The 27183-nt window shown below is 44.1% G+C and overlaps 3 protein-coding genes across 6 annotated transcripts in view; 2 read left to right on the top strand and 1 right to left on the bottom strand.

The window, feature by feature from the left end:
• Nucleotides 1–887, bottom strand: part of TBC1D30 (TBC1 domain family member 30) — an 84661-nt gene extending 83774 nt beyond the window's left edge. Inside the window, exon 1 of one of the 4 annotated variants that reach the window (XM_072741669.1) lies at nt 804–887. The gene's annotated coding sequence lies outside the window, so the exon portion shown is untranslated. Of the gene's footprint in view, nt 1–167; nt 303–803 lie in introns of those variants that run through there. The other 3 variants (XM_072741675.1, XM_072741667.1, XM_072741670.1) reach the window with 3 other exon arrangements.
• LOC140595908 (uncharacterized) lies at nt 55–2631 on the top strand. The gene is made up of 2 exons (XM_072741677.1): nt 55–106; nt 220–2631. The coding sequence occupies exon 2, from the start codon at nt 668–670 to the stop codon at nt 1331–1333; it is 666 nt and encodes a 221-aa protein (XP_072597778.1). The 5' UTR covers nt 55–106; nt 220–667; the 3' UTR covers nt 1334–2631.
• Nucleotides 2632–14537: 11906 nt separating this feature from the next.
• The window catches only part of GNS (glucosamine (N-acetyl)-6-sulfatase), a 52022-nt gene continuing 39376 nt past the window's right edge, over nt 14538–27183 (top strand). Inside the window, exons 1-6 of the mRNA XM_072742095.1 lie at nt 14538–15033; nt 20026–20085; nt 21672–21878; nt 24011–24076; nt 24745–24843; nt 26379–26546. Coding sequence (XP_072598196.1) covers nt 14845–15033; nt 20026–20085; nt 21672–21878; nt 24011–24076; nt 24745–24843; nt 26379–26546 — 789 coding nt within the window. The 5' untranslated portion in view covers nt 14538–14844. The remainder of the gene's footprint in view (nt 15034–20025; nt 20086–21671; nt 21879–24010; nt 24077–24744; nt 24844–26378; nt 26547–27183) is intronic.

Raw genomic sequence — 27183 nt, 5'->3', positions numbered from 1 at the left:
GTGAGCCGCGGCCCCGGCAGGTGTGCCTGAGTGAGAGGTAACTTCTGTAGGTGTGCCCGGGTGAGCGACGGCCCCCGCAGGTGTGCCCGGGTGAGCGGCGGCCCAGGTGAGCGGCAGGGTCCGGCCCCCCCCTCCCCCTCCCCCTCCCCCCCCCCCCCGGGGCTCACCTTTCCGCCGCAGGTACTGCAGCTGGTGCCGCTGGCTCGGCCGCTCCTGCAGCTCCTGCAGCACCCGGGAGTCGCCGGCGCCGCCGCGGCCGCCCAGGAACACGTCGGAGCCCGAAGCCTCGGTGGAGCTGTCGAGGCTGTCGCGGCGCGGCGGGCGCCCCCCCGGCCCGCGGCCCCCGCCCGCCGCCTCCTCGTGGTCGGCGCCGCGGTACAGCTCGGTGAGCAGCCCGCTCACCAGGGACGCCGCGCGGCTGCTGCGGCCGCCCCGCGCCCCCCCGCCCGGCCCCGGCCCCGGCCCCGGCCCCGGCCCCGGCCCCGGCCCCCGCCCCGGCCCCGGCCCCTCCGCCGCCCCAGCCCCCGCCCCCGGCCCCGGCCCCGGCCCCCGGGCGCCCCGCGAGCCCCCAGGCAGCTCCGCCGCGCCCTGCCCGCCCGCCCCGGGCTCCCCGGGCTCCCCGGGCTCCCCGCGCCCCCGCCCGGCCCCGCGCGCGGGAACCCGCTCCATGCCCGCCCGGCCCCGCCGCCCCGCCGGCCGCTCCTCCCGCCCAGTTCCGGGAGCGGGCGCGGCCTCCCCGCCCCCCCCGCCCCCTGCAGCGCCCGCAGCTCCGCCGACCCGCCGACGGCCACGCCTCCGCCTACCTGGGCGCCTGGGCACTGGGCACCTGCGGCAGCGCCCGGCCAGCGCGGCGGGGCGGAGGGCGCGGCCGGAGCGCGGCCCGAGGAGGCCCCGGGGGAGGGCGCCCGGGCCGCGCCGCCTTCCCGACGCCCGGGGCGACTCTGCCGCCCGCTCAGCCCCCGCCACGTCCGCGGGGGGCCCTCGGCGCCCGGCAGGAGCCGCAGGAGGCCGCCGCCGGAGCCCCTCCTCGCACGCTCCAGACACGACGCCCCCCCACCCCACCCCACCTCCCCTCCCACCTCACCCCACCTCCCCACACCCACCTCACTCCCCCTCTCCCTCTCCCCCTCCCCCTCCCCACCCCTCCACCCTCCCACCTCACTTCCCCACCTCACCTCCCCACACCCACCTCACTCCCCCTCTCCCTCTCCCCCTCCCCACCCCTCCACCCTCTCACCTCGCCTCCCCACCTCGCCATCCCCCCCTTCCCACCTCCATCTCCCCCTCCCCCTCCTCACTTCTCCACCCCCCACCCGATCTGGGCTCCTTTTAAGGTGCTCTTAGCCTCTGACCATAACCTCTCCGAAGACTTGGCATTTGAGACTTTTTTTTTTTTAAAGATTTTGTTTATTTATTCATGAGACTGGGAGACAGAGGCAGAGGGAGAAGCTCTCCCTACGGGGAGCCCCATGCGGACTGGATCCCGGATCCCAGGACTCCGGGTTCACAGCCTCAGCCCTGGCAGAGGCTCAACCGCTGAGCCCCAGGCGGCCTGGCATATACTTGAGCCTTAATAAAGCTGTGAACTTTTATCCTTCAGTGAAAAATAAAGTGCTAGATTAAGATCACCTAATTCCCAGGCACAAGACCTAACAGAGATGAGGGTTTTAGTAAATGTCCTTGAAATGGCCAAACCAATAAGCTGACATGCCTGATTCTGGCAGTAAAATCAAAGGTTCCCGTGCTATCCTGAGATGTATCCTACACGAGGTCTCAAGGGAAGAACTCTGAGAGGCCCCTCCACTGCATATTTTGTGAATTAAATAACAATTTTCCATTTTTGAGTGCTTTTTGTACACCAGATACTGTTCTTCATCCCCTGTACAAATTATCCCACTTAATTCTCACTTCTACCCTATAAAGCAGGTAAATAGTATTTTTTTTATTGAGGTATAATTGACATATCACTAAGTTTTGGGTGTACAACGTAACACTTTGATATTTATTTCCAAATGATCACCTGGATAAGTCTAACATTCTTCACTACACATAGTAGCAAAGGTAAGCGCTATTTTATCCTCACTTTTCAGATGAGATACCTGAGGCACAGAGAGGCTAAATAACTGCCCATTACAAAGAATAAAGTGAATTTTTCTTAAAGTGTCTGGCTTTCATTATGGATGACTACATATTCCATTATGGGTGAATATGTATTTGTCTATCTCCTAGTGCCATTAAATATTTGCCATATTTCTAAAAGGAACCACAATGCACCTAGTGAACAATGGTAGTGCTTTGTGTGTTCAGCACACTTTTTACTTTTCAAGGCACTTTCATAATGGAGCCTGACCTGACAGGTAGAAACCTGAGGTCTTTTGGCATCACCACCACAATACTTGTAAACAGAGTGAGAACAATAGGACCCTTCTTGAAACTGGAGTTAATTTTAAGAAAAGCAAAATGTTAATAACTTTTTCCTTAGGTATCCAGAATTTGAAATTATACTAGAAATACTATTTTATGGTTTTGTAAACTGTATTAACTCCTATATCCATTTAATTTTAAAATGTACAAAATAGAAAAAATAAAATTATTATTATTTTTTTTTTTACCATTGTTCCCAACATTGAATAGAGTCTCGGGAGCCTTCTTTCATATGCCAAACTTTGCAGCAAACAGCACTTTCATAAAGGGAAAAACTGAAATTAGATCTCTTTTTTTGTTTGACTTCATGGCCCTTTATCTCCATCCAGTAAGAGATGTGATTACTAATCTTCAGCACTTCATGCTGTGTACCTCTATCAGGACCTATGGACAAAGAAATTCAAAAGTAAGCTGAAGGGGATGGTGAAAAAGACCAATAAACACAATCTGTCATTGACAGTCAACATTTTTAAATTAATCAGAACTTCAAAATTATTTTTCATTTCCTACCAGTACCAAATCACACAAGAGAAAATTGACAAAGTAAAAGATAACAAGGAAAGCAGATTCAAGATCCTTGCATTTGTTGGAATGATCATCTCCCAGATATGCACATGATTCTTAGTCACCAGGGTCAAATCTCCACTTAAATGTCATCTTCTCAGTTGGTCTAACCACCCTATTTTTTTTCTTTTTTCAAATATTTTACTTATTCATGAGAGACACACAGAGAGAGGCAGAGACACAAGGAGAGGGAGAAGCAGGATCCCTGCAGGGAGCCCGATGCTGTACTCTATCCCAGGTCTCAGGATCATGCCTTGGGCTGAAGGCGGCACTAAACCGCTGAGCCAGGGGATCCCTGGGTGGCGCAGCGGTTTGGCGCCTGCCTTTGGCCCAGGGCGCGATCCTGGAGACCCGGGACAGAGTCCCACGTCGGGCTCCCGGTGCATGGAGCCTGCGTCTCCCGCTGCCTGTGTCTCTGCCTCTCTCTGTGTGTGTGTGTGTGACTATCATAAATAAATAAAAATTTAAACCACTGAGCCACCGGGGCCGGCCAAACCACCCCACTTTAAACTGTGGTTCCCTATCCTCCCTAATTCCCCTTCCTTGTTCTTTTTTCCATAATACACTCCACTTTCCAATATACTACACCATCTCCTGATTTATTATGTCTTCTGTCAGTAAAATGTAGGCTCGGTAAGGCAGGAATTTTTGTCGGTTTTGTTCACTGGTGTATGCCCCTAAAACTAGACAAAAGAACAACCAACTCTCTGCTTTCCTAAGAAAAGAGAGTCGCATTAAAAAGGATCTTAGAAGTGGTGTTAGCAAAGAGCAGCCCATTTTTGGACTTTACATTACTGCTGCTTGGTGACTGGAAGGCCCCAAGCAAGTTCCCTGAAGCTCTGAAGCCAATTAGTTGGATGTAAGAGAGAACTATTGGTCTCACAGAATATGATTTCAATCTGAAAGTGACTAAAAGTAATAGCTAAAATTAAATTTACCATGGTTAATTATGCTACTGATAATAATCAGTATTTTAACTTATTTGGAACCTTAGTTTTAATGTTTAAATAATCGTACTAATTATTTCATACCAGATACAAGTTCTAGTGCTGCATTACAAGGAGCCAAGACTCATCATCTCTAAGTTGAGTACAATTCACTAAAATCTACAGAATGCAATTTATGTGAATTTAGTGCACAAGCTACAGGCTCTTAACATTTAAATTATTTCCAAACAGGTATCAAGGTCTTGTCAATAATCTTCAGATACCCATCATTTAAAATTACATAACAAAAAATAAAATGAATTAAGGCTTGTAAAAAAAAAAAAAAAAAAAAAAAACCTACCTTAACAAGACTCTCAACATTTTTGATCATCTGATAGTTTTTTTCAGCATGTTCAGACACACAAACACTGAACTGCTCTGATGAAAGCTTTGATTATGCTTGGAATGGCTGATTTCTAAAATCTAGCATTTAATCTTTCATTCTAATCCTTCAGGGATTACTCATTCTCAAGCATAAGAGAAATTCAAAAGGTCATTGCTGGGTTTCAGTTTCTGCTCATAGAAGGTCATGCTTGCTCTTTATTTTTGCTGATTACAATTTATTTATATGCTTGGACAACAATACAATCTCTATTCTCATCTTAATAACTATACATGAAGACGACTTTTTTATAATTATTTATTTTTTATTGGTGTTCAATTTGCCAACATACAGAATAACCCCTAGTGCTCATCCCGTCAAGTGCCCCCCTCAGTGCCATCACCCATTCACTCCCACCCCCCGCCATCCTCCCCTTCCACCACCCCTAGTTCGTTTCCCAGAGTTAGGAGTCTTTATGTTCTGTCTCCCTTTCTGATATTTCCCACACATTTCTTCTCCCTTCCCTTATATTCCCTTTCACTATTATTTATATTCCCCAAATGAATGAGAACATATAATGTTTGTCCTTCTCCGATTGACTTACTTTTCAATCCAGAAAGTTGGGATGCCGGGCAAAAAAAGGGATTTTAGTACTTTCAAAAACCATCAAGCCTTAGACCTTAGGAAATACATAGCAATAACATAGTAGGCAGTCCATAAATAAAGGCTATTAATGATAAATGATATTTAAGTCATAAAATTTGAGTGCTTAGAGGAATTTTGGACATCTAACCTGACTACTGCTTAATTAATTATTGTTACACTAGATTTCCAAGTAAGAGAATATAACTTTTTCTTTGCAATAGTAAAAAAAAACTGTGATTGCTCAATGCCTATCCGCTGGGAGCCAGACTTCTGCTAGCCCACCTGTACTCACGTGACATTCTTTGTGAGGTGCCTACCGTGCCAGCATTTTGGTAGCCGCTGGCAAAGGGTGGCTAACCTAAACTAAGCTAATTTGTCTAACCTGTTGTTTACTGCCCCTTCCATGGTGAATGCTTTCTGGTGAGCATAAAGAAGTCACACAATGATCTTCACACTTTGTGCCTATTCTTGTATGTCCATCCTTCCGCCTCTACCTCAGACCTCCCTATCTCCAGTCTTCTAGTCGTTTTCCTTCTATGCTCATGAGGGCCAGCCAAGGCCATTCACCACTACCAACAAATGCATTTTTATGCTAACCTCAGACCACTTCCCTTACCTCACAACTGGATGGTCAGGTACATCAACCAAAGCCTTGTCCATTAGGATCGTTCTCTTACCACTGTCGTTCAAGGCCAGCCCTGAGTGGGGCTGTAATGCAATCCACCATCCATTTCCACCTTCCACCAATAAACCAAGCTGTTCTGTCCATAAACCAAGCTCGGCCTTTCTCCTCCTCCTTTGGCTGGTCATACCCCAGGTGTGAACTGCAAGGGGGTACTCCGGTAACCATGATGAGTGATAGGGGAATCTGTGCTACCTATGCATGCACTTGTTCATGCCCTCTGATCTCGCTCATGCTTGGTTCCAGATGAAACAGTTCATCTCACGTAAAATTACTGCTGATTCTGATCAACTTTGACTTGGTAGGTCCAAGGGGACCCCACTCATGATGGACAATACAGGAAGCACGGTCATTTGGTGTCTCATGATCACGAGTTCCATCTCTATCAGGGCTCATATTCAGGAATATATGTAATTCCTGCTGTAGATAACATTACTCCAAAATCCCAGGGGTCCTCATTATTAACTTTGCTACTGGGACTTGTTCCACATTGCATTTTTTTCTCATCACTGACACCTGAATATCATAGGTCTGCCAGAGTGTATGGCCCAAGCAAAAGGGTTACCTGTGTCACAGGCTGGACCTGCCACCAGGACAGACTTCAGGATGTAAACCCTGTAGTTGTACAAAGCCTCACTCTCAGAAGGTCCCCACTCTCGGCTTATGCTTTTGTGGTCACCATCTTGAAATTATTAACAATTTTATCTTTGAACTTGTGTTTTGACAATAAAGTCCAATGGGACATGTGCACGAGCAGAAGAGATAAACCAGGACAAGGAGTACAGAATGCGGCAGCTGTGCCCCAAGCAACTGTCACATGCTCAAGCCTCAGGATAGTCCAGGGAGTCTCAGGGCCCCCAGGGAGTCAGAAAAAGACCAGAGCCCAGACTGGGCTATTGCAGAAAGAACACTGGAGAAGCAGCAGTAGTGGCAACAGGAATCAGAAGGGAAAGGGGCTCTACACAAGGCCAGTGCAGGGACCTGTTGTGGGGGGCCCCATCTGCTCCCCAAATCCCAACTTTGTGATATTTGTACGAGTCTTTGAGGGCTAGGATCAGAAGTGCTGGCTTTCAAGGCAATACACTTCATCAGTAAATTAATACAAAATAAAAGCACACATGAGAACATTGAAATAAACCAAATCAGAGAATTCTCTGAGTTCTTAGAATGTAGAATACTCCAAAGAGTTTAGAAAACTTATGCAACATGGCAAATCAAATATCCACAAGCCTATAAATAGAAAATAACCCCCATTTTCATGTGAAACTCCAGACAACCAATTATTAATGATGAAAACAATTTAAAATTAATTTTCCTTGTAACTGAAGATGCAGTGATAGAATGGACAGGCACTTTGAATTACTATAAATTAAAGCGTGAAGCCACTTGAGATTTCTTGTGCAAGTTACAGGAAATGTCAAAAGAAACATCACAATATAATACTAGTGACAATTCTGCAATTGCAAAATTACAATAACTTAAGATTTACATTTAAAATTAAATTAAGGGGATCCCTGGGTGGCGCAGCGGTTTAGTGCCTGCCTTTGGCCCAGGGCGCGATCCTGGAGACCCGGGATTGAATCCTGCGTCGGGCTCCCAGTGCATGGAGCCTGCTTCTCCCTCTGCCTATGTCTCTGCCTCTCTCTCTCTCTCTCTCTCTCTGTGTGACTATCGTAAACAAATAAAAATTAAAAAAAAAATAAGAATAAAATAAAATTGATATCTAAGTAAAACTGATCTATAGGAAGATTTACATGTATTTATTTTTATTTTTATTTTTATTTTTATTTTTAACTAGGTTCCACACCCAGCATGGAGCCCAATGCGGGGCTTGAACTCATGATCTTGAGATCAAGGCTTGAGCTAAGGATCAAGACTGAGCCACTCGGGCACCCCAAGATTTACATGTTTTTGGAAAAATTATTCCACAAGAATCATCAGTTCCACCACGTGCTAACATTTCTATTTGGAAATAATCTATCAAAAATTGATCCTTTTGTTATACATCCCATAAAGTACTTACTAGTTCCAGTAATAGGATCTTTCCAGAAGAAAATTCTTCCTTGGGGATCCCTGGGTGGCTCAGCAGTTTAGTGCCGCCTTCAGCCCAGGGTGTGATCCTGGAGACCTGGAATCAAGTCATGCATTGGGCTCCCTGCATGGAGCCTGCCCCTCCCTCTGCCTGTGTCTCTGCCTCTCTCTCTTTCTCTCATGAATAAATAAGACAAAAAAAAAAAAAAAAACTTTAAAAATAAAAAAAGTAAAAAATAAAAAAAGAAAGATCCTCCTTAAAAATTAACAAATTTGGATCCTCCACTGTGGGGATCAGGTGTCATTGAAGGCCTGGAGCCCCCTCTCCCCTCCCATAGGAAGTCTGAGTGGCTTCATGGACACCGTATGTGGGTGTAGGCTGTTTTTTAAATGACCAAAGCAGCTCAAAAGTTAGCAACCATCTTACAAGCTTGAGGTAAAGGTAACTGGGACTTTAAGCATAGGATCCTGTTGGGGCTGCTGGAAGCCTGGAGGCATCTCACATTGCCATTCTTGGGAAGGTTTGGTTTCCCTGTTATCTCAGAGGAGCACTGACCTCTGCATGTTAGTGCACCCCACAAGTCAGATTAAATCCCAGGCCCCTCAAATGTTGTGAGTGTTGCCGTTGGTCATTACCAAGATCAGAAACCAGGTATCCCATTGTTACGGAGAACAAGTGTAGGGCAGTCACTCTGTGATAGAGAGTCTGTACCCTAGCCTGGGGGAGGGAGAGCCAGCTGCTTGCCAGCACTCAGCGGAGGGTGAGCTCCTGGCTGACTGGGTGGCAGAGGCTTCTGACCCAGAGGACCTGCAGCTGCCAGTCACCTGACTCCTCTTAGAGGACTCAGGATGGGAGAGTAATTGGGCTCATTTCAGACTTTCCTCTTCTCCATCTTTACCCTGTGAATAAATACCTGGGGACAAACCATCAAAAAAAAATTATAATTAGTATGCATTATATCAAATGAAAATGAAGTTGCTAAAAGTATACATCTTGATGGTCTGAGAAATGAATTTGCAGGAAAGCGAGTCAAAAATATATATGTATTAGCAATCAAAATACCACATTAATAAAGTATCAATGCTAATTAGATATATAACACCAAAAATACTAGTTGCAATTTGTAAGATAGAGTGTTACCTACGTATCACTATCATCTCCATTGCATTTAGTCAGTAATACAATGTTTTTATTTATTTTTATTTTTTAATTACAATATTTTTAAAAGGATTTATACTTTAGTATCTTTAGTGATACTCCCCCCCCCCCCATTTTTATTTTACGCTAGGCCCCACAGATCCCGGAGCTAGCCCTGTCTGTTCTAGTGTGCTTTCCTGCTCCAGACTCCACTCAAAGCTGGAAGCCTTTCATGTCACTCAGTACACAGGCTGTGGCTGTATTCCCAGGGCAAATAAGTTGCACACAGAACACAAAAATGTCAAATAAACACTGTGCTTCCTTCTTTTTTTTTATAATTTGTATTTATTTATTTATGATAGTCACACACAGAGAGAGAGAGAGAGAGAGGCAGAGACACAGGCAGAGGGAGAAGCAGGCTCCATGCACTGGGAGCCGGATGTGGGATTCGATCCTGGGTCTCCGGGATCGCGCCCTGGGTCAAAGGCAGGCGCCAAACCGCTGCGCCACCCAGGGATCCCTGTGCTTCCTTATTGTAATAAGAAAAGCAAGGTGCAACAATTTATTTTTACTTTGGAGGCAATGACCTGGTAAAACTCCTGGATCCGTACCATCCTTTACTGAAGTGCCAAGTCCCCGAATGTTCATAGGCCTACCTCCCATTCTGCAGAGCATGTATCATTAAAGGTTGCAGTATGTTAGCTGCCTGTGTTCATCCTGCCTGATGAGCATGTCACCAATGCAACGGATGGATAAGGAATTCACCAGGTGCCCAGACCGTCTAAACCTGTTTAGACTATGACATCTCTAAGAGGTGTTTTAAAAATCCCTGACCTGTTGGGGTGCCTGGGTGGCTCAGTTGGTTGAGTGTCTCCCTTCTGCCCAGGTTGTGATCCCAGGGTCCTGGGATCAAGCCCCATCCTGGGCTCCTGGCTTGGCAGGGAGCCTGCTTATCCCTCTGCTGTTCCCCATGCTTGTGCTCTCTCTCCCTCTCTCTCTCTCTCAAGTAAATAAATAAATAAATAAATCTGAAAACAAAACAAAAAACAAAACAAAAAAAAACCACCCTAACCTGTTCATTCCTTCATCTGTGTCATTTATTATGTTTCTATTTCCCTGGTGATGGGTCACATTTTCCTATTTGATATCCTGGGTACTCCTGTGAATTTCATATTGTTGAGCAGCTAGATGCTGTAGTTTTTCTTTGAAGAGAGTGGGTCCTTGTTCTCACAGGCAAGTTTCTTGCAGATGAGCTTGACATTCTGAGACTTGTATTTAAACTTTGTCCTTGCAGGGGCGCCTGGGTGGCTCAGTTGGTTAAGTGTCTGACTCTTGATTTTAGCTCAGATCATGATCTCCGGGGCATGAGATCAAGACCTCCATCGGGCTCTGTGCTCAGTGGAGGGGTCTCCTTCAGACTCTTTGTCCCTCTGCCCCTCCACCTCCCTCTAAAATAATAAATAAATAATCTTTAAAAAATAAATAAACTTTGTCATTGTAGGTAGATGATACTTTTCAGTCAGGGTAATTTATCCCTACTACTAAGGTATGACCTTTTTGGGTTCTCTACTGAGTACCCCTGCTGATCAAGGAAGACTCTCTCCTGGCTAGTTAGATTTCATATATCTCCTCTGAGAATTCTTACATCTCTTTGGTTATTCATTCCTTACCATATGTATGATGCTTACACCCTATATGCTCATCTCAGTGTCCAACAAAATCTCAAAAGGGTTTCTGTGCAGATTTATGGGGGCTTTTCCTTCTCTTTGGAACCTTGCCTCACAACTTCCAGCTATCTCAGCCTCCCCCAAACTTAATCTCTGTCCCCTTAATTCTCTGTCCCCACATAGGACCCTCTTTCTGGCTCCTTGGTTTAGAATGTGTCTACCGGCCAAAGTGGCAACAATTAGTGCCTTTTTACACATGGATCATAGTCCTGCACTGACTGTTGTCTATTGTGTGAAACATATTTTGTCCTGTTTTCTGGTTGTTTATAGCAATAAGGTTAGTCTGGCCCTAATACTCCACCACGGTCAGAGATGAAGGTCTTAAGATTATTAAATATTTAAGTGAAAGGTATTTTTACTTTAAAGGTCACAATAAAAAATAGTGTTGTACCCATAATGGAAATTTCATAGGAATTTTTCAACTAATAGCTGGGTTTAATCCATTTTTGTTTAAGGCATGGGAAAAAATTGATGTAAAAAATTCATAAATATGAAATCAAAGTGATAAAGATGAGTGAGAAAAATCAAAAGATATTATCCAAACATTGAAAAGTAAATAATTTGTTTCACATCTTAACAAAAACAGTAATTGTTTAAAAGGAAGAGATGAATTGCCAATGAAAGTGATAAATACGGGCACCTGGGTGGCTCAGTGGTTGAGCGTCTGCCTTTGGCTCAGGTTGTTGATCCAGGAGTCCTGGGATTAAGTCCTGCATCGTGCTCCCTGCACGGAGCCTGCTTCTCCCCCTGCCTGTATCTCTGCCTCTCTCTGTGTGTCTCATGAATAAATAAAAAGATCATTTTTAAAAAAAAGTAATAAATAGGCTCTTGAATTGTTTGATAATCAATCTGCAAAGAAGGTAAATCATATAAACTCATTAAAAAATACTAAAGTGTCTGATTTAAATTCAAATTGACATTAACGAAGAGGACATAAACCCATAATACACGATTATAATAAGTATGGGTGTGTGTATAACCAATAATGAACTGAGGATGAAAAAAAATTATGATCAATAATAAAAAATGAATACTGATCAACTATGCTACAGAAAAGACTAAATTATCTTCCTATTCTTCCTACAGAGCATATTACAAAGCCACTGTCACATGAAGAGGCAATTGAAGTACACATAGCCATAAAATGAGGGGGATGGAAGCATGGAAGCATGGACAGGTGTATCTGGCAGTTCACTAATAAAGACATTACATTTTAAAATTTCGCATTTATAATTTATAATATTTTTCAACTTTGGCATGGTGTACAGTGCCACGGTTATTTATACTATACTATGGTTATTTCTTCTTATTTATTTATTTTTTTTTGGTTATTTCTTCTTAGTCTAACTATTCATTTTACACCTAATTTTGTATTTATAATTATTACTCTTTTTCTTCAGGAGCCACCACCCTTGTCAAATTGTATATATATAAGCTTCACGACCCACAAAATCTGGATTTGGGGCAGCCCTGGTGGAGCAGCGGTTTAGTGCCGCCTTCAGCCCGGGCGTGATCCTGGAGACCCGGGATCCAGTCCCACATCAGGCTCCCTCCTTGGAGCCTGTTTCTCCCTCTGCCTGGATCTCTGACTCTCTCTGTATCTCTGTGTCTCTCATGAATAAATAAATAAAAATCTTAAAAAAAAAATCTGGATTTGTTCTCTTATCATCATCCCTCTCCACCTAATGCACCTTCACTCATCCTAGTCCTCTACAAATCTGTACACCACGCCACAGCATAAAGGACCTTATAAAAATTCATTTTATTTCTCCCCTACTCTTCCAGTGATTTCCCATTAGCCTTAGGATGAAGACCAAAATCCTCAACATAGGATCTGGGCCCTCTCTATATTCCCCCTCCCTCTCTCCCTCTGCTCCAACTCCACTGGCATCTTTTTGTTCTTTGAATGCCCTACAAGCCCTTTACACACGCTGTACTCTGTGCCTAGGAGACATTCTATCTCCCCACTATCCCATTAACGAATTACCTCTTATTTAAACCTTCCATGGTCACTGGAAGTTCGCTTCCTCAGTGAATCTTTAAATCTGGCCAGCCCCTTCCTCTCCTTAAACCTTCGCTGCTCTCTTTAGTTTTCCTTCATAGCAGGTCTCCCTCTTTGTAATCCTACACTTCTGTGATTATCAGATCGTGCATCTCTCGCAATGAGACTGCAAATTCCATGAAAAAAGGAACGGTGTCTCCTCAGCGTTAGTCTAGCATCTGGAATAAAGCCGACACCTAATGACACCCTCTCTCCATCACATACTTGAACTAAGAACGGTGATACAATCTTACAATCTGGGGCACCACAACAGGTTCGTGTGCGCGTGCGCGCTGGGAGTCTTCCTGGACATCTCGACTTCCTTGGGGTTATTCCACCAAGTTGCAACATGAGCCTCACCTGAGGCTGTAACCCAGCACCATGGCCATCTGCGAATTACTCTGACCAGATTCCTAGGATGCATCTTCTGGCAGTGGACCTTTACTTCATTTTGCAAAGATTCTCTTGCCTTCTGTGAACCTTTTTTTTTCCGGGGGAGCAACACTTCCTTTTGCAAAAGCCTTGTAGTTGTATATACATTTCAAAGTACTTCCACAATCATTCTTACCTCCTCATAGTATAATGCTTTCCTGAATTTTAAAACACCTTTCATGGCAGATGGTCTAGAGAAAATACACTTTGTAAGGAGCCAGGAGATACAGGTGGTAGCTCTGAGTTGGGAATAAGGCTTGACCCTTCCCCTCGCCAGGAATCTGTTTCCATAGATTTCAGCAGGGGGTCGATAGCTCTGTTCTAGAGCTACCACAGATATATTTGGAGCCCTCGTTCATGGAAGTATTTCCCCTAAAGATTACTTAATGTTGGGGATGCCCAGGTGGCTCAGTGGTTCAGTGCCGCCTTCAGCCCAGGGCCTGATCCTGGGTACCTGGGATCGAGTCCCACGTGGGGCTCCCTGCATGGAGCCTGCCTCTCTCTCTCCCTCTCATAAATGAATGAATAAAATCTTAAAAAAAAAAAAAAAGATTACCTAATGTGGTCGCGTAACCACGTCTCCCTGGCTCCGTATTTGCTCAGTGTGCGTATCCTTCAGCATCATCTAACGGGGCTTTCAAAATTCCACCAAGGAGTATTAGGGGGAACATTCAAGAACTCCCCAAGATGTATTTAAGACTGTGAGGATGTCCCTGAATCATCTGCTTGTTTGAAATCACGTTATCAGCTGAGACTAGGAATCAAGAAAGCTGAATTGGAAACCAACTTTAAACTTAACAGGTGAGTCGTAGAGAAAAATCAGAAAAATTTAAATACAAGGTCCCCTTTTCTTTTTAAGATTTTATTCATGAGAGACAGAGAGAGAGGCAGAGACATAGGCAGAGGGAGAAGCGGACAGGAGAAGTGGGCAAGAGGAGGAGCAGGCAGGGGTAGGAGCGGGCTGGGGAGTAGCAGGCAGGGGTAGGAAGGGGCGGGGGCAGGGGGAGGAGGGGGCGGGGGAGAAGCGGGCGGGGGGGAGGAGGGGGCAGGGGGAGAGAGGCGGGAGGGGGGAGGAGGGGGCGGGGGAGAAGCGGGCGGGGGAGAAGCGGGCGGGGGGTAGGAGGGGGCAAGGGGAGAGGCGGGCGAGGGGGGAGGAGGGGGCGGGGGAAGAGGCGGGCAGGGGGAGGAGGGGGCGGGGGAAGAGGCGGGCAGGGGGAGGAGGGGGCAAGGGGAAAGGCGGGCGGGGGGAGGAGAGGGTAAGGGGAGGAGCGGGCAGGGGGAGAGGCGGGCGGGGGGAGAAGCGGGCTCCCCGCAGGAGCCAACGCGGCAGTCGATCCCGGGTCCCCAGGGTCCCCACCAGGCCCTGCAGGCGTCCGCTGCCTCGGGGATAAAATCCGGCGGAGACGAGACTTCGCCCGCAGCCGACGTCGCGATCCGGCGGGTACAAGGTCGGCCGGCGCCCCCGCTTGCCGTGAACCGACCCTTCTCCCCACTGTCTCCTCGCACCAGGCGCCCAGATGCAGGCCGCCCGAGGACCCAGCCACCCGGACGCGGGGCCGGCCGCCAGCGCACAGCAACCCCGCTGCCCCGCCCGGCGCCCACTTCCGGCTTCCGGCCGGCCGCCCCGGCCTCCCTCCCTTTCCGCCCGCAGCCCCGCCCCGCCTGCCGTCACGTGACCGCGCGGCGTGCCCCGCCCCCTGCCCCGGTTCACGTGACCGTGCTTAGGAGAGAAAGCGCCTGACCCCGGCCCCGGCCTCCGCGGGCGAGCTTCTTCCTCCGGCCGCCGTCCCTCCGCCGCTTGCCCTTCAGACGCCGGCGCCGCCGTCCGCTCGGGCCCGGAGCGCCGTCCGCCATGCGGCTCCTGCCCCCGGCCCCAGGCGGGCCGCGGCGGAACCAGCCGGGTCACCTGCGCCCCTGCGGCCCCGCGCTGCTGCTCCTGCTGGGCGGCTGCCTGGGGGCCTCGCGGGCGGCGGCGGGCTCCCGGAGGCCCAACGTGGTGCTGCTGCTCACCGACGACCAGGACGAGGTGCTCGGCGGCATGGTAACGCTTCTGCCCCGCCCCGCCCCTCCGACTCCCGGGCCGACCCCCCCCCCCCCCGCCCCCCGCAGGTGTCTGGGCCGCTTTCCCCTTCCCTGCCTCGGCTCCGCGGCTCCGCGGTCCTGGCGAGCTGCGCCTCTGCCGCCGCCGGCCCCGTAGGCGAGCTCCGGGGGCCGCGGGACTCCGTCTCCCCCTCCTCCGCCCTCTCCTGGGCGGACCCCGGTGCACGCACCGCGCCGAGCTTCCAGGTCGGACCTCGGGCTGCGCCCCGAGGCGTGGACGCCAGCTAGGGGTGGGCTGGGCCGCCGGCGCGCACGCCCGGCTTCTCTTTTGCACCAGCCCCGCCGTGTCTTTGAAGGAAGGACCTAGGCCGGCTCCGCGTGCACAGGGCTGCGCTGGGTATCTTAGAAAATAAGTGCTGGAACGGACTGATCCGGTAGGTGGTCGTCGGGCGGCTCAGGGTGTGCGTTGGCCGGACACGCAGCAGGAGAGTTCAATCAGCCCGATCGAGCCCCTGGATGATGCTTGCTGCTGATGATGCTGATGATGCTGATGCCGATGCGTTGGCTCCTGCGGCCCGTGTTCCATTTTATTTTATTTTATTTTATTTTATTATGTCTCAGGCTTCTTTAAGAAAGTGATGAGTGATGTGGGGATTAAAAACAAGAGCTTCTTGAACTTCACCTTTTCTCCAACCAGTCCCATTTTAAATGTGTTTTGTCAGGCGACTTCGCTCTTGCCCAGAGTGAGCGTTGCTTCTGTATCTTAGAGTTCTGGAATTTATGACCTTCAGGAGCGCTCACCCAGGCTCCTGTTGATGGAGGCCCCGGAACGTGGCTTCCCCGAGGCGCTTAAGTAGTCGAAGCAGATAGGAATCCAGCAGGTGCTCTGATGCTGGGTCTGGCATTTCTCTTCTTTCAATATACAAGGGTATGTATACACACACACACACACACACACCTTGTTTCTTCGTTTCAGTTCTCTCTTTGCTTTCAGCTAAACGCTGAGTCTATGAAAACCCTTCCCAGAAGTTCCTGCTACTGTATGTGAACACTCTTCCTCAATGTCCTTCAGACTGATTTCAACCCATCCGTGAGCTGTGAAATCAGCTCAGTGAGCAGCTACCAGCATTTTTTTACTTTCCTGTGGAATAGAGTAGAAAATGTTGGTGTTAAAAAAAAAAAAAAAGAAAAAGAAAATGTTGGTGTGATAGATGTGGGACGTATGGTAAAGGTTCACGTAAACCAGATATGTAATTCTGGATTATGAATTAAAATGTAGTTCTGACTCAGGACTGTGTTCACAATTGTGAGAATCTTTTTTTTTTTTTTTTAATTTTTTTTTTGTTTTTCAAAGATTTTATTTATTAATGAGAGACAGAGACAGAGAGAGGCAGAAACACAGGCAGAGGGAGAAGCAGGCTCCATGCAGGGAGCCCAATGTGGGACTCGATCCCAGGTCCCCAGGATCACGCCCTGGGCTGAAAGCAGGTGCTGAACCACTGAGCCACCTGCACTGCCTTAAGAATCTTTTCTAGTTAATGTTTAAGATGCTTGCATTTTGACTCCACGCTTCTTCCTGCCACATAGGCCTCATTGCCTTTTACCTTCTACTCCACCACATTGACATTGAAGAGTCTTGCTTAATTGCCTTCCTGGAATTTACTTCGTTTTTCCCCGTTCTCATCACTACACTTAACTCTCCTCACAAAATTCCTTTAAAAAAAAAAAAAAAAAGGTTTTTGTGTGTGTGTGTGTGTGTGTGTGTGTGTCATTGAAAAGTGTTTTGTCTAGGGGCCCCTGGGTGGCTTAGTCAGTTAAGCATCTGCCTTCGGCTCAGGTCATGATCTCAGGGTCCTGGGTTCGAGCCCCTGCTCAGCGGGGAGCCTGCTTCTCCCTCTCCCACCTGCTTGCATGTGCTCGCTTTCACTCGCTCTTTCACTCTCATAAATAAAATCTTTAAAAAAAGTGTTTAGAAAAAGCAAGCCATCTCATATCAAAAATTAGCAATAGTGACTAAAACAATTAAAAGGTCAAACTTTTACATTTCTGTTGAAAACAAAAATTTATCACTGAAATACCAGGTGTTCAGAACTGAGTTTCTTAGTTCTTAGAGATCGATGTGGTCTGTGTAGATCTGAGGTATCTTCCCCTTAACATGTTCATTGTATTTGGTTCTTTAAACCAGTAGCAGATTCTTTTTTATAGGTGTTTACACTAAAGAGAAAAACCAAAATTGATACTCGGGGACACCAGTGGGGTCATGGAAGTCCTTAATTTATATGTAATACTCTGTATTTTACCTTCATTTTTTGTAGAGAGAGTGAGGTTTCTGACCCAAAAAAAGGGGGTCAGATTGCTTACTGATTGCTGCCATAGTTGGCAAAAGAAACGGTGGTCCAATCCACCACACTAGCTCAGGTCGAAGAATTATAAGCGTTTGTGTGATTGCTGCTTCTCATAGAATCTTTCAGTCACCTTTGAAATTGTCTTTGATGCATCATCTTTGTTGCAGGCATCATCTGAGGGACTTTAGTTTCTTGGCTTAGGGAACAGTTCCTATTTCTTGATTTTACTTGGATGTTTTCATGGTGGGATGGACACACTGTTCACAGAAGCACAGGCTGCTCTTTTTAAAATCATTCACTTTAGAAAAAGTGACATTTGGTCAAAACTTTTAAGGAAATGAGAGACGGAGCCATGATGAAATGTAGGGCAAGAATAGATGATGTCTTTGCCTAAAGCATAGTGATCTTTCACCGTTAAAAGAAAAATTAGCCGTAGATTATTAGAATTGTTAAAACTTTATTTCAGAGCAGCTATATACATGGGAGCCAAAAAAGTAAATGACTCCTTAGGATTTTTATGGAAGGGATGTGCTTTGGATGAGTAAAGTTACCCATATTTGGGTGTTAAGACTGGCTGCTGCTTAAGCAGCGTTGCACAGCCCTGACCTGACCAGCCTTGCAGCTGTCTTTGCTTACATCTTAAAAGATCAGTGTTAACGTTCAGGTTAGCATGGACACACACATTTTCAGTACACTGTGTTTTCTTGTATAAGATTTGTTTAAGCATAGATTATGGTTATCGCTGTCCCGGTGTTAGCAGTATGAAAATGACTGTCATTGATGTAGATTTCTTACTTACACTAAAATCTGTGTTCCCATGCAGCCCTGCATCATCTGCTGGCTCTTGCCTAACGCTTTGACCTTAACTCACCCCACAGTCTCCTTTACTTGCTGTGCTGTTCCTACATTTGCCTTTTTTCCTTTCCTTACGTACGCCTCTTTCCTTCTCTGGCCGCCCTTGTCCTTGCTGTTACTCACTCAGCCTGGACACATCGTCTCCTGGATCTTTGCATGGCTGACCTCTTCATCATGTGACTCTGAGTATCACAGTTACCTCCTGAGAGAGGCCTCTCCTGACCACCTATCTAGAGTAGTTTCTCCCTCTCCTCCCACCAGCTGTAAGCATGGTGATGCATAACTCATCCTGATTTATTCTGTTGATAGCACTTCACTGCCTGAAATGATTGTTTACCTGTTACTTGTTTAAATTCCCGAGTACAAAGGTCATGAGATCAAAGACCACCTGTTTTTTGCCACCTTTGCCTAGATCAGTGCCTGGCATACATTAAGTGGTTAACAAATGGGTTATGATCACACAGTATAGTCTTCTGTAAATCAGAAACTTCTTCAGTAGTTTTGCCTATTTGCCATTTTGAGGATTAAGTCCCATATAATCAACTAACATTAACTCACTTTCCCCACTTACACTTTGTATTCTCGTTTCCCCTCCCTGTGTGTCATCATACCTCAGATTTTTTGGTCAAACCAGTGTTTCACTCAGCCTAATATTCTTTACCTAACGGTAGCACCCAGTGATGTTTTGCGGAGTATCATAGTTGGTGACATTACTTGTGAAGATTAGCGAAGACCTTATATATCTACCTATAGCATCTCCTGGGAACCTATTATGGATCTATTCGTGAAATTATGAAATGTCTTCTTAAATAAGTTAGGATTCTCATCCTTTTGAGCTTAGGGGTGCCTTAGGTTTTTTACTATCTATATAAAACAGTGAGGGGAAGTCATTTATACAGTATTATAAATAAGACTCTTGTTAACATAGTTAGATACTTAGATTTTCTTTAAGGAATTATTGCACGATAAGATATACTTAAAACTGCACTGAATATGGTCTTAAATTTTTTTTTTTTTTTTGGTCTTAGATTTCAAAGGTACTTCAAAAATCATCATGAACTGATTAATATAATACAAATAAAATTAGAGTCTCTTCAGTGGTCCTTTGTTACTGTCTGGAATCTGAGTAAAGATTATTAGTGTTCACTTTATTTGTATTTAAACGACGTTCTTCATACTTTTATCTCATTCTAGGATTTGAGGTCAGTTCTCATCTATACTGTTTGCCATCTGGTTCAAGTCCTTACCTGAGGTGGTGATTGGTCTAGTGCACAGGTTTTGGGCATATAGTTGAAAAGTGTACATTTGGATTCCACCACTGGATGTGTGATAATCGAGTTGTTTTCTGGGCCTCCTGACCTTATCTGGCTTTCAGAACCTGAGTGTTATTTCTGTTTTAAAGGGTGGAAGGCTCCTTTCATCTCTTATCCCACTTCCTGCTTCTAAAGATGAATTTATGGAGATTTGCCATATCTATCTTGTAAGGGGGCTAGTGACAAAAGAGAGCACCAAAATTTAGTTACTTTAAAATCAGCACTGCTAGAATAGTGCTGTCAGCTGTGAACTTTCCCTTCCTGCGGGCATTATGACCCTTTTGATCTTTTGCATGGGACATAACTAATTGTAACCAAACCTGTTTGGTTCATCTCCAGAATCACACAGGACTCTTTTGACATTTCTTAGTGTCAAATGGAGCTGATCATTACGAGTAAGATGCAAAAAACATGAGTTTTGGTCTGCGTGTTTTTGTTTATTGGAGGAAATGGATTAACACATAATTATTTATTTCACAGACACCACTAAAGAAAACCAAGGCTCTCATTGGAGAAATGGGGATGACTTTCTCCAGTGCTGTAAGTTTTGAAGCTGACTTACTTTTGTGAGACTTTCTGTTCATATTCCAAGAAGTTGCACTCTTTTTGGGGTAGTCTAGTGTAATCTGTATGGTTTTTTAATTTCCTAGTTAGATGCCTGATCTAAAGGAAGGACTTTATTTAAAGTGACTTAAATTCTTTTAATTGAAATATTAATTTTTACTAATTGAACCTTAATTGTAGGTATTTTCTAAGCCAGTTTGATTTATAGCTCAGAACTAGATAATTAAAAAAAACAAAACAAAACAAAACAACCTCACTGTTTGAGGTTTGAAAATGGATTGTAAGAATTAAGTAACATTCATTTCTATGGAAAGACACAAGGTTAATCAGAATCTGAACAGGATTTTTTTTAGGCCGGGTAAAGTGATTCCAGATTTATCTGGAATTAGAAGTAGGTTAGAACAATCAAGATAATTTAAAGGAGGAAATTGCCTTTCCAAATAATAAAATGCAATATGAAGATACAGTAAACATTGTGACATTGACCAAAAAATAGGTCAGCAGACAAAAAAGCAAAAGGTTTAAAAGGGTTGCCAATATCTAACAAACTTTAAAAAGCAAAAGTAAAAAATGGCAAGTATTTGTAACATGACTGAATCCTTCCTTAACTCAGATTTTCAGTTATAAGAAGCTGATGCCCCAGGAGGAAAAAATATACAAAATGCATGAACAAATCATTCACATAAACAGTTGGTCAGTATGCATGTGGAGAATGTTCATCCTCAACAGTATTTAAAAATGCCAAATCCAATTTGAAAGGCCAAAGAAATGCCAAGTATTTAAGAGGGATACTATGTAGTTTTGGCAAGAGCATGCTTGCATGAGCATTCCTTCCCTGCTGGTGTGAGTATAAACTAGTATCATTCTCCATAAGGTGGCTTGGCAACATGTACTAAGACCTATACAAATATCAGGTAGAAGGGGCTCAGCTATTAGAAATGCAGTTAGAGTAGAAAAAAAATAATCTGTATCCAGTGTATTAAGTGATTTAGGAAATGTATAAAGCTACAGGTTTTCCTGAAAATGAACCTGTACCTCTCAGCTACATTAGATTCAAGTAGTATTCTTTATCTTTGGTTAAGACCTAGCTCCTAGGGGCACCTAGGTGGCTCAGTTGGTTAAGCGTCCATCTCCTGATCTCAGCTCAGGTCTTGATCTCAGGGTTTTGAGCTCAAGCCCCACTTTGGGCTCCAAACTGGGCATGGAACATACTTTAAAAAAAAAAAACTAATTTCTACCACAAAAATATTTCTTTAGCAGATGAGATTGGAGTAACTCTTATTCTGCAGAAAGAAACCAACTGAAAAAGAAATCTGTTCTCTTGGTTTATCTGGTTTACTGTCTCCACTATGTGACTTAAAGCAGCTCTAAAGTGTGTCATATGTTACAAAAAAAAAAAAAAAAAAAAAAAAACAAAAACAAAAACGCAAAAAACTCTATTCCGTGGGAAACTAGAAATTCAAAGTTAGAGTATTAAGCAGCTTTGTTTGCTCTTTTTAGAAATGATGAGAAATCCATCTTTCTTGTGTAACTAGGTTTTTTTGCTTCTGTTCCCTTTGTAGTATGTGCCAAGTGCTCTTTGCTGTCCGAGCAGAGCCAGTATCTTGACAGGGAAGTACCCACATAATCATCACGTTGTTAACAACACTTTAGAGGGAAACTGCAGTAGTAAGTCTTGGCAGAAGATCCAAGAACCAAATACTTTCCCAGCAATTCTCAGATCGATGTGTGGTTATCAGACCTTTTTTGCAGGGAAGTACTTAAATGAGGTATGTTGAATGAATTAATTATTCCTTTAGGAAAAAAAAGCTTGATAAATGTGAATTAATGTAATTCATGTCATTTTTTAATTATTATCCATTTGAGTCATGTTAAAATGTTTTTGGTGTATGTTTTCTCCTAATTTGCTCTTCGAACAATTTACTTACATGAATATATTTATATGATTTAAGTACTGTAGTTATTCTTCCTCTAAATGGCCTCACAGCATTTATTTAAAAATTGTCCTGTGACTGCTGCTGTCTGATGCATCTTTCCCCTTTTCTTCAAGAATTTTGCATGTCATGTGGCTGTCGTGGTATCTTTTTCTCCATTTCCCCTTTATTAGGATGAGAATGAAGAAGTTTTTCCTCCTGCCACCTTTCCTGCACCATAACAGCTTAAGACTTAACTCCATTTTCTAACCTAAAAAAAATGTAAAGAGATCAGTGGTAAAGGGAAAGCACCCAGAGCATGGGCTGTTTGGGCCATTAAAGCATATGGCTTAGTGGTTGATGTGCTGGCCTGTTGTGCATCTGGGTGGAGGGACACCCATTACAGCCCACCAAGGTTAGATTTCACCACACTAGCCCTAGCTTTTAGTCAAACTTAAGGGAAATAGTTTGAGAGTATCTAGGTTATATCTTAGAGTAAAATTGGGAATACAGGATAAAGATACACATTTTCTTATATACTTTATCCACACTTGCTAGAGATACTAATATCTGATCTGAATTTTCTGTTCATACTTTCTCTCCCCACAATAATTGGGAGAATTTGCAGCCTTGTGAGGTTGAAGGAAGATAAGTCAGTTTGAAAAGGATCATGAGAAATAAGTATAAATACTAGGTTATTGAGACAAGTCTGTGGGTCATAAACAGAATTTATACTACGCATCTGAAAGACCATTTAATGTGTATACAGAATTAAGAGAAATTCATTAAAATACAGAGATTTCTCATGGGTTAAATTCTTCCTTAAATGGGCAATACTAAACCTGATTGAGATAAAATGCAATAGTTCTGGGGTCACTTATTCATCTCATCAAATAAACTGAGCTCTAAAAGTAGAATTCATCATCAGGACAACTGAAGTTATAGGCTGAGAGCTCATAATCTGATTATTTTGGCTATCGTTAGGCACAAGGTCAGTTGGAGTATTCAGTTTGTGCCATCAGTAGCTCAGGAAATGAACCTTCTGGCCTAAGCCATGCAGACTTTTTCTGGAAGGGACTAGAGGTAAATATTTTGGGCTTTACAGGCCATACATCTCTTTTGTGATGACAGTAGTTTCCCCCTTGCCTACCTTATCCATGGGGGATTCTTTCCCAAACCCTCAGTAGATGCCTGAAACCAAAGGTAGTACTGAACTCTATATATACTATGTTTTTACCTGTGTATTTGTACCTGTGATAAAGTTTAACTGGTAAATTTAGCACAATAAGGGATTAACAACTAATAATAACAAAATAGAACAGTTAAAACCATATAATGCAATAAAAATTGTGAATGATGTCTCTTTCAAAATATTGCACTGTACTTTATGTGATGGTGTGAGATGATATAATACCTACCTGATGAGATGAAGTGAGGTGAATGACAGACATTGCAATGTAGCGTTAGGCTACTACAGACCTTCTGACAGGAGTTCCTCTGCTTCTGGGCTACGGTTGACCGTGAGTTAACTAAAACCACGGGAAATGAAACTGCAGATAAGGGGGGATTCCTGTATTGGACTCTGCCATTGTAGCATGAAAGCAGTCATAGGCATTACACAAACCAAAATGAGTGCACCTGTTCCAAAAATCCCTCATCACTGAAATGCCAATTTTCTCTGTCACAAAATATTCCTCTCTTGATTGCTGTTGTTTTTTTTAATGGTTGGGGAAAAAAATCCTTAGCTTGTTAATCATACGTAACAGTTGGCAGGCTAGATTTGGTTTGCTGGCCATAGTTTGCAAACTCCTGCTTCAGAAGTTCCTAGGATTATAGTGTTCTTTACTTGTTGACTGGGTTTTATGTGTTTGGGAAAATAGAGCACCTTGTTTCAGGCCCTGATCAAAAAGGATTCTAAAAGTTTCCTCTTTTTTTCTGATTTGGTCAAGTCTGAGTAATTCTGACATCCTACTTGTCTTGCTTTTCAGTATGGAGCCCCAGATGCAGGTGGACTAGAACATGTTCCTCTAGGCTGGAGTTATTGGTATGCCTTGGTGAGTGATTATTGAAATCAGCGACAATTATACACAGCCCTGCAGATGTAAAATATGTTTACTCTCTAATTTAGCTCTAATTTTGACATGAGTTGCTTTGCGTTTATGATTAGCTATTTTATCTCCTTAAAGTCTATTGATCTGTGAGTCACTCCTCTGGGGGATGCTTTTCCTGCATCACATAAGGTTTAGTTACGTATTTTGCTGTTTTCTTACCCACTCATGGCTCTTCAAACTAGGACATATGATTGAAACTATGTTAGTAGTTAATACTCTAGTCAAAAAATCCAATGCAGTACTAACTTGAGTAATTATCTTTTTTATTTTAAAATGCCTCCTTTTTTCTTTAAAGATTTATTTGAAAAAATAAAAAAATAAAAAAAATATTTATTTGACCCAGGGTTAGAGAGAGGGGTGGTGTGGGCAGAGGGAGAGTCTCAGGCCGACTCCACGTTGAGCGTGGAACCTGATGCAGGACTCAGTCTCATCACAATCCTGAGATCACAACCTGAGCCAAAATCAAGAGTCAGATGCTTAACCAGCCACTCCACCTAGGTGTCCCAGATTGTCTTGTCACTATTTAAACAGTATGGTTTAGCCCAGCATGATTTCTGACTTTTCATTTGGTATGCTGATCTCTTAACAAATCTTACTTTCCTGTCTAATAGGAAAAGAATTCTAAATACTATAATTATACGCTCTCTATCAATGGGAAGGCACGGAAGCATGGTGAAAACTACAGTGTGGACTACCTGACAGATGTTCTGGTGAGTTATCAAAGCTCTGTCCTCGCAGGTGTGGCTCACAGTTGTTGAAACCTCTGCCTAGAAACCTGTTGGACTTGGTCATGTTCACTAACGTGAATGAATAATAACTTCATTTAACTGCCAAAGAATATTTCCAACTGATTAAAGACTCCTGAGGGTGTTTTTCTTTGTATATAAGCTAGGCTCAGAGCTAATGTTCTTGAAATTCCACCAACAAATCCTTTTCCAAAGGCTAATCTCTGAGACTGTAGAGATTATTTTGAAGAGGTCTTACTTTAGAGGTTCTTACTCTTGACCCCAGTTTCACTCACAAGCTATGAGATGCGGCTTCACTGTGAGGGTGGGGAGCTAGGGACTGGGAGTTCCTAAGGCTTAAGATTTATATCTGAATTTTTATTTATATATATAAATACATAATAATATGAATTTTATTTATAAATATATATAAATATTTTTATTTTTATACATAAAAATTACTGAAACTGGGTGAATTTAGGACTTGCCTTTCCTGTGTAAGGTGTTCCTAATGTGTCATTACACATTGTGCCCTTCACAGAGTATTCATTCACCAAATTTTTTAGCACCCAGCATAGTAGGTGTTCAGTGAATGAAGTAAAGTCCCTCTGGGTGATCAGATAGAGAAATAAGACAGGGCATGGGAGTTACTTAGATAACGTTTAAAGAGGTGCGAGTGAGCTGTGTAGATCAGGGGAAAGGGTCCACAGAGAGAGCTACAGGTTGTGGGGGCACTGAGGCAAAAGTGTGCCCAGCATTTGGGGGAACGCACAGCTACTGACATTGCTAGAGTAAGCAGGTGGGTGGGATGGTGAAAGGAGATTGGTTCAGTCAGTACCCTTTGAGTGTAGTGATGGGAATAAGTGAAGCTGTAAATCAACTAGAACAATTAAACATGTAGCATGTGTGTGGGATGCTTTCATTTTGATAACATATCTCCAGATAAGCAAATGATGAATGTAAGTTGATATAAATTAAAATCCTGGTGTGATGGATTTGGATTTAGTTTAGCTGTTTTAGCTGGTGTAACTTGGGATGTCTACACTGCATGTATTTTTATAAGATTAAGATAACTTAATCCCCTGGTCCCACTGGGTGAATTACATTGACTCTCTTTCTATATATTTTATATACTTTCAGGCATCAGAGGCAGTTGTATTAATGCAACCTAATCCTTAAAAGGTCAAATTACTATTTTTTCCTTTATGAGAAGCATTAACAATTGTTAGATCGTGTATAAGATCATTACAATCTTATTTGTTTTCCTAAGATTTTATGCTTTTCCCCTTTTTTTAAATAAGTTTTGCCTAAAACCCAAATATATGTTCCTACAATACACTTGTAAATAACTGTGATGTAGGTTGTGTTAATATTAAGATTGTTAAAAGTGGTTAAAATTTTTAAGATTGTTTAAAAGCGGATATGACCCTGTGCCGCCTCCTGTATACCTGAGAATGTGCATCTCTCAAGTTCTCCACTGTTGGGTAGAGTAGAAGATAACAGATCTTTGTGTATCTCAGGCTAATATCTCTTTGGGCTTCCTGGACTACAAGTCCAACTCTGAGCCGTTCTTCATGATGATCTCCACACCAGCACCTCATTCTCCTTGGACAGCCGCACCTCAGTACCAGAAGACCTTTCAGAACGTCTTTGCACCAAGAAATAAGAACTTCAACATCCATGGAACGGTAGCTTCCCCTAATCCTTGAATGAAGCCATACTTGATATAAGTAACTGTATATTATCTTGTCAGGGAACCTTTGAGCCACGTACTTGATTTTCCTTCCAGACCTTTTAAAGGTAATTTTACCTGTCTTAAGTATAAAGATAGTATAATCTTGCTTCAGAAGTACAGATAAGCTTCCTGCCACACATCCAGTTAGCAACTAAGAGAGTCCAGAGGAAATATTAAAGCAGCGCCATCTTTCCTGACTACAGGCTCTCCTGCTAATCTCTGTGCTGGCTCTCCTCCTGCGTGGCGGTGGCTGACACCTAGGCCTTGGGGCTGAGCGAGGCCTGCAGCAGCCTCCTGTGGGTGGCCCTCGCCGTGCCTTAGGCATAGGAAAGAGGCAGTGACCTAGTGCAATATGACTGGAAAGGGAAGTTGAATGGAGAAATGAGCCAGAGCGGGGAATATAATTGAGGGCCACAGCCTAAATATTTGCCTCCTACACCAGTTACTTATACTTCCCTTGGCACACAGGGTGGGCTGTTCACTGGTTCAAAAGCAGAAGTTCTCTATTGCCTCATGTGTGTTGCCCAGAAATCTTCATTGCTTGTGAGATGGTAGACAGAATGAGTCTGGGATTAGACTCAGCACTGCCA

This window comes from Vulpes vulpes, chromosome 16 (assembly GCF_048418805.1).
Source record: "Vulpes vulpes isolate BD-2025 chromosome 16, VulVul3, whole genome shotgun sequence".
NCBI classification, from domain to species: Eukaryota; Metazoa; Chordata; class Mammalia; order Carnivora; family Canidae; genus Vulpes; species Vulpes vulpes.
Note: the sequence above shows the minus strand (reverse complement) of the source record. Positions and strands in the feature narration are given on the sequence as shown.

Coding starts and splice junctions, on each gene's coding strand:
- LOC140595908 (XM_072741677.1), top strand. CDS start 668: ATGCCCGCCCGGCCCCGCCGCCCCGCCGGCCGCTCCTCCCGCCCAGTT.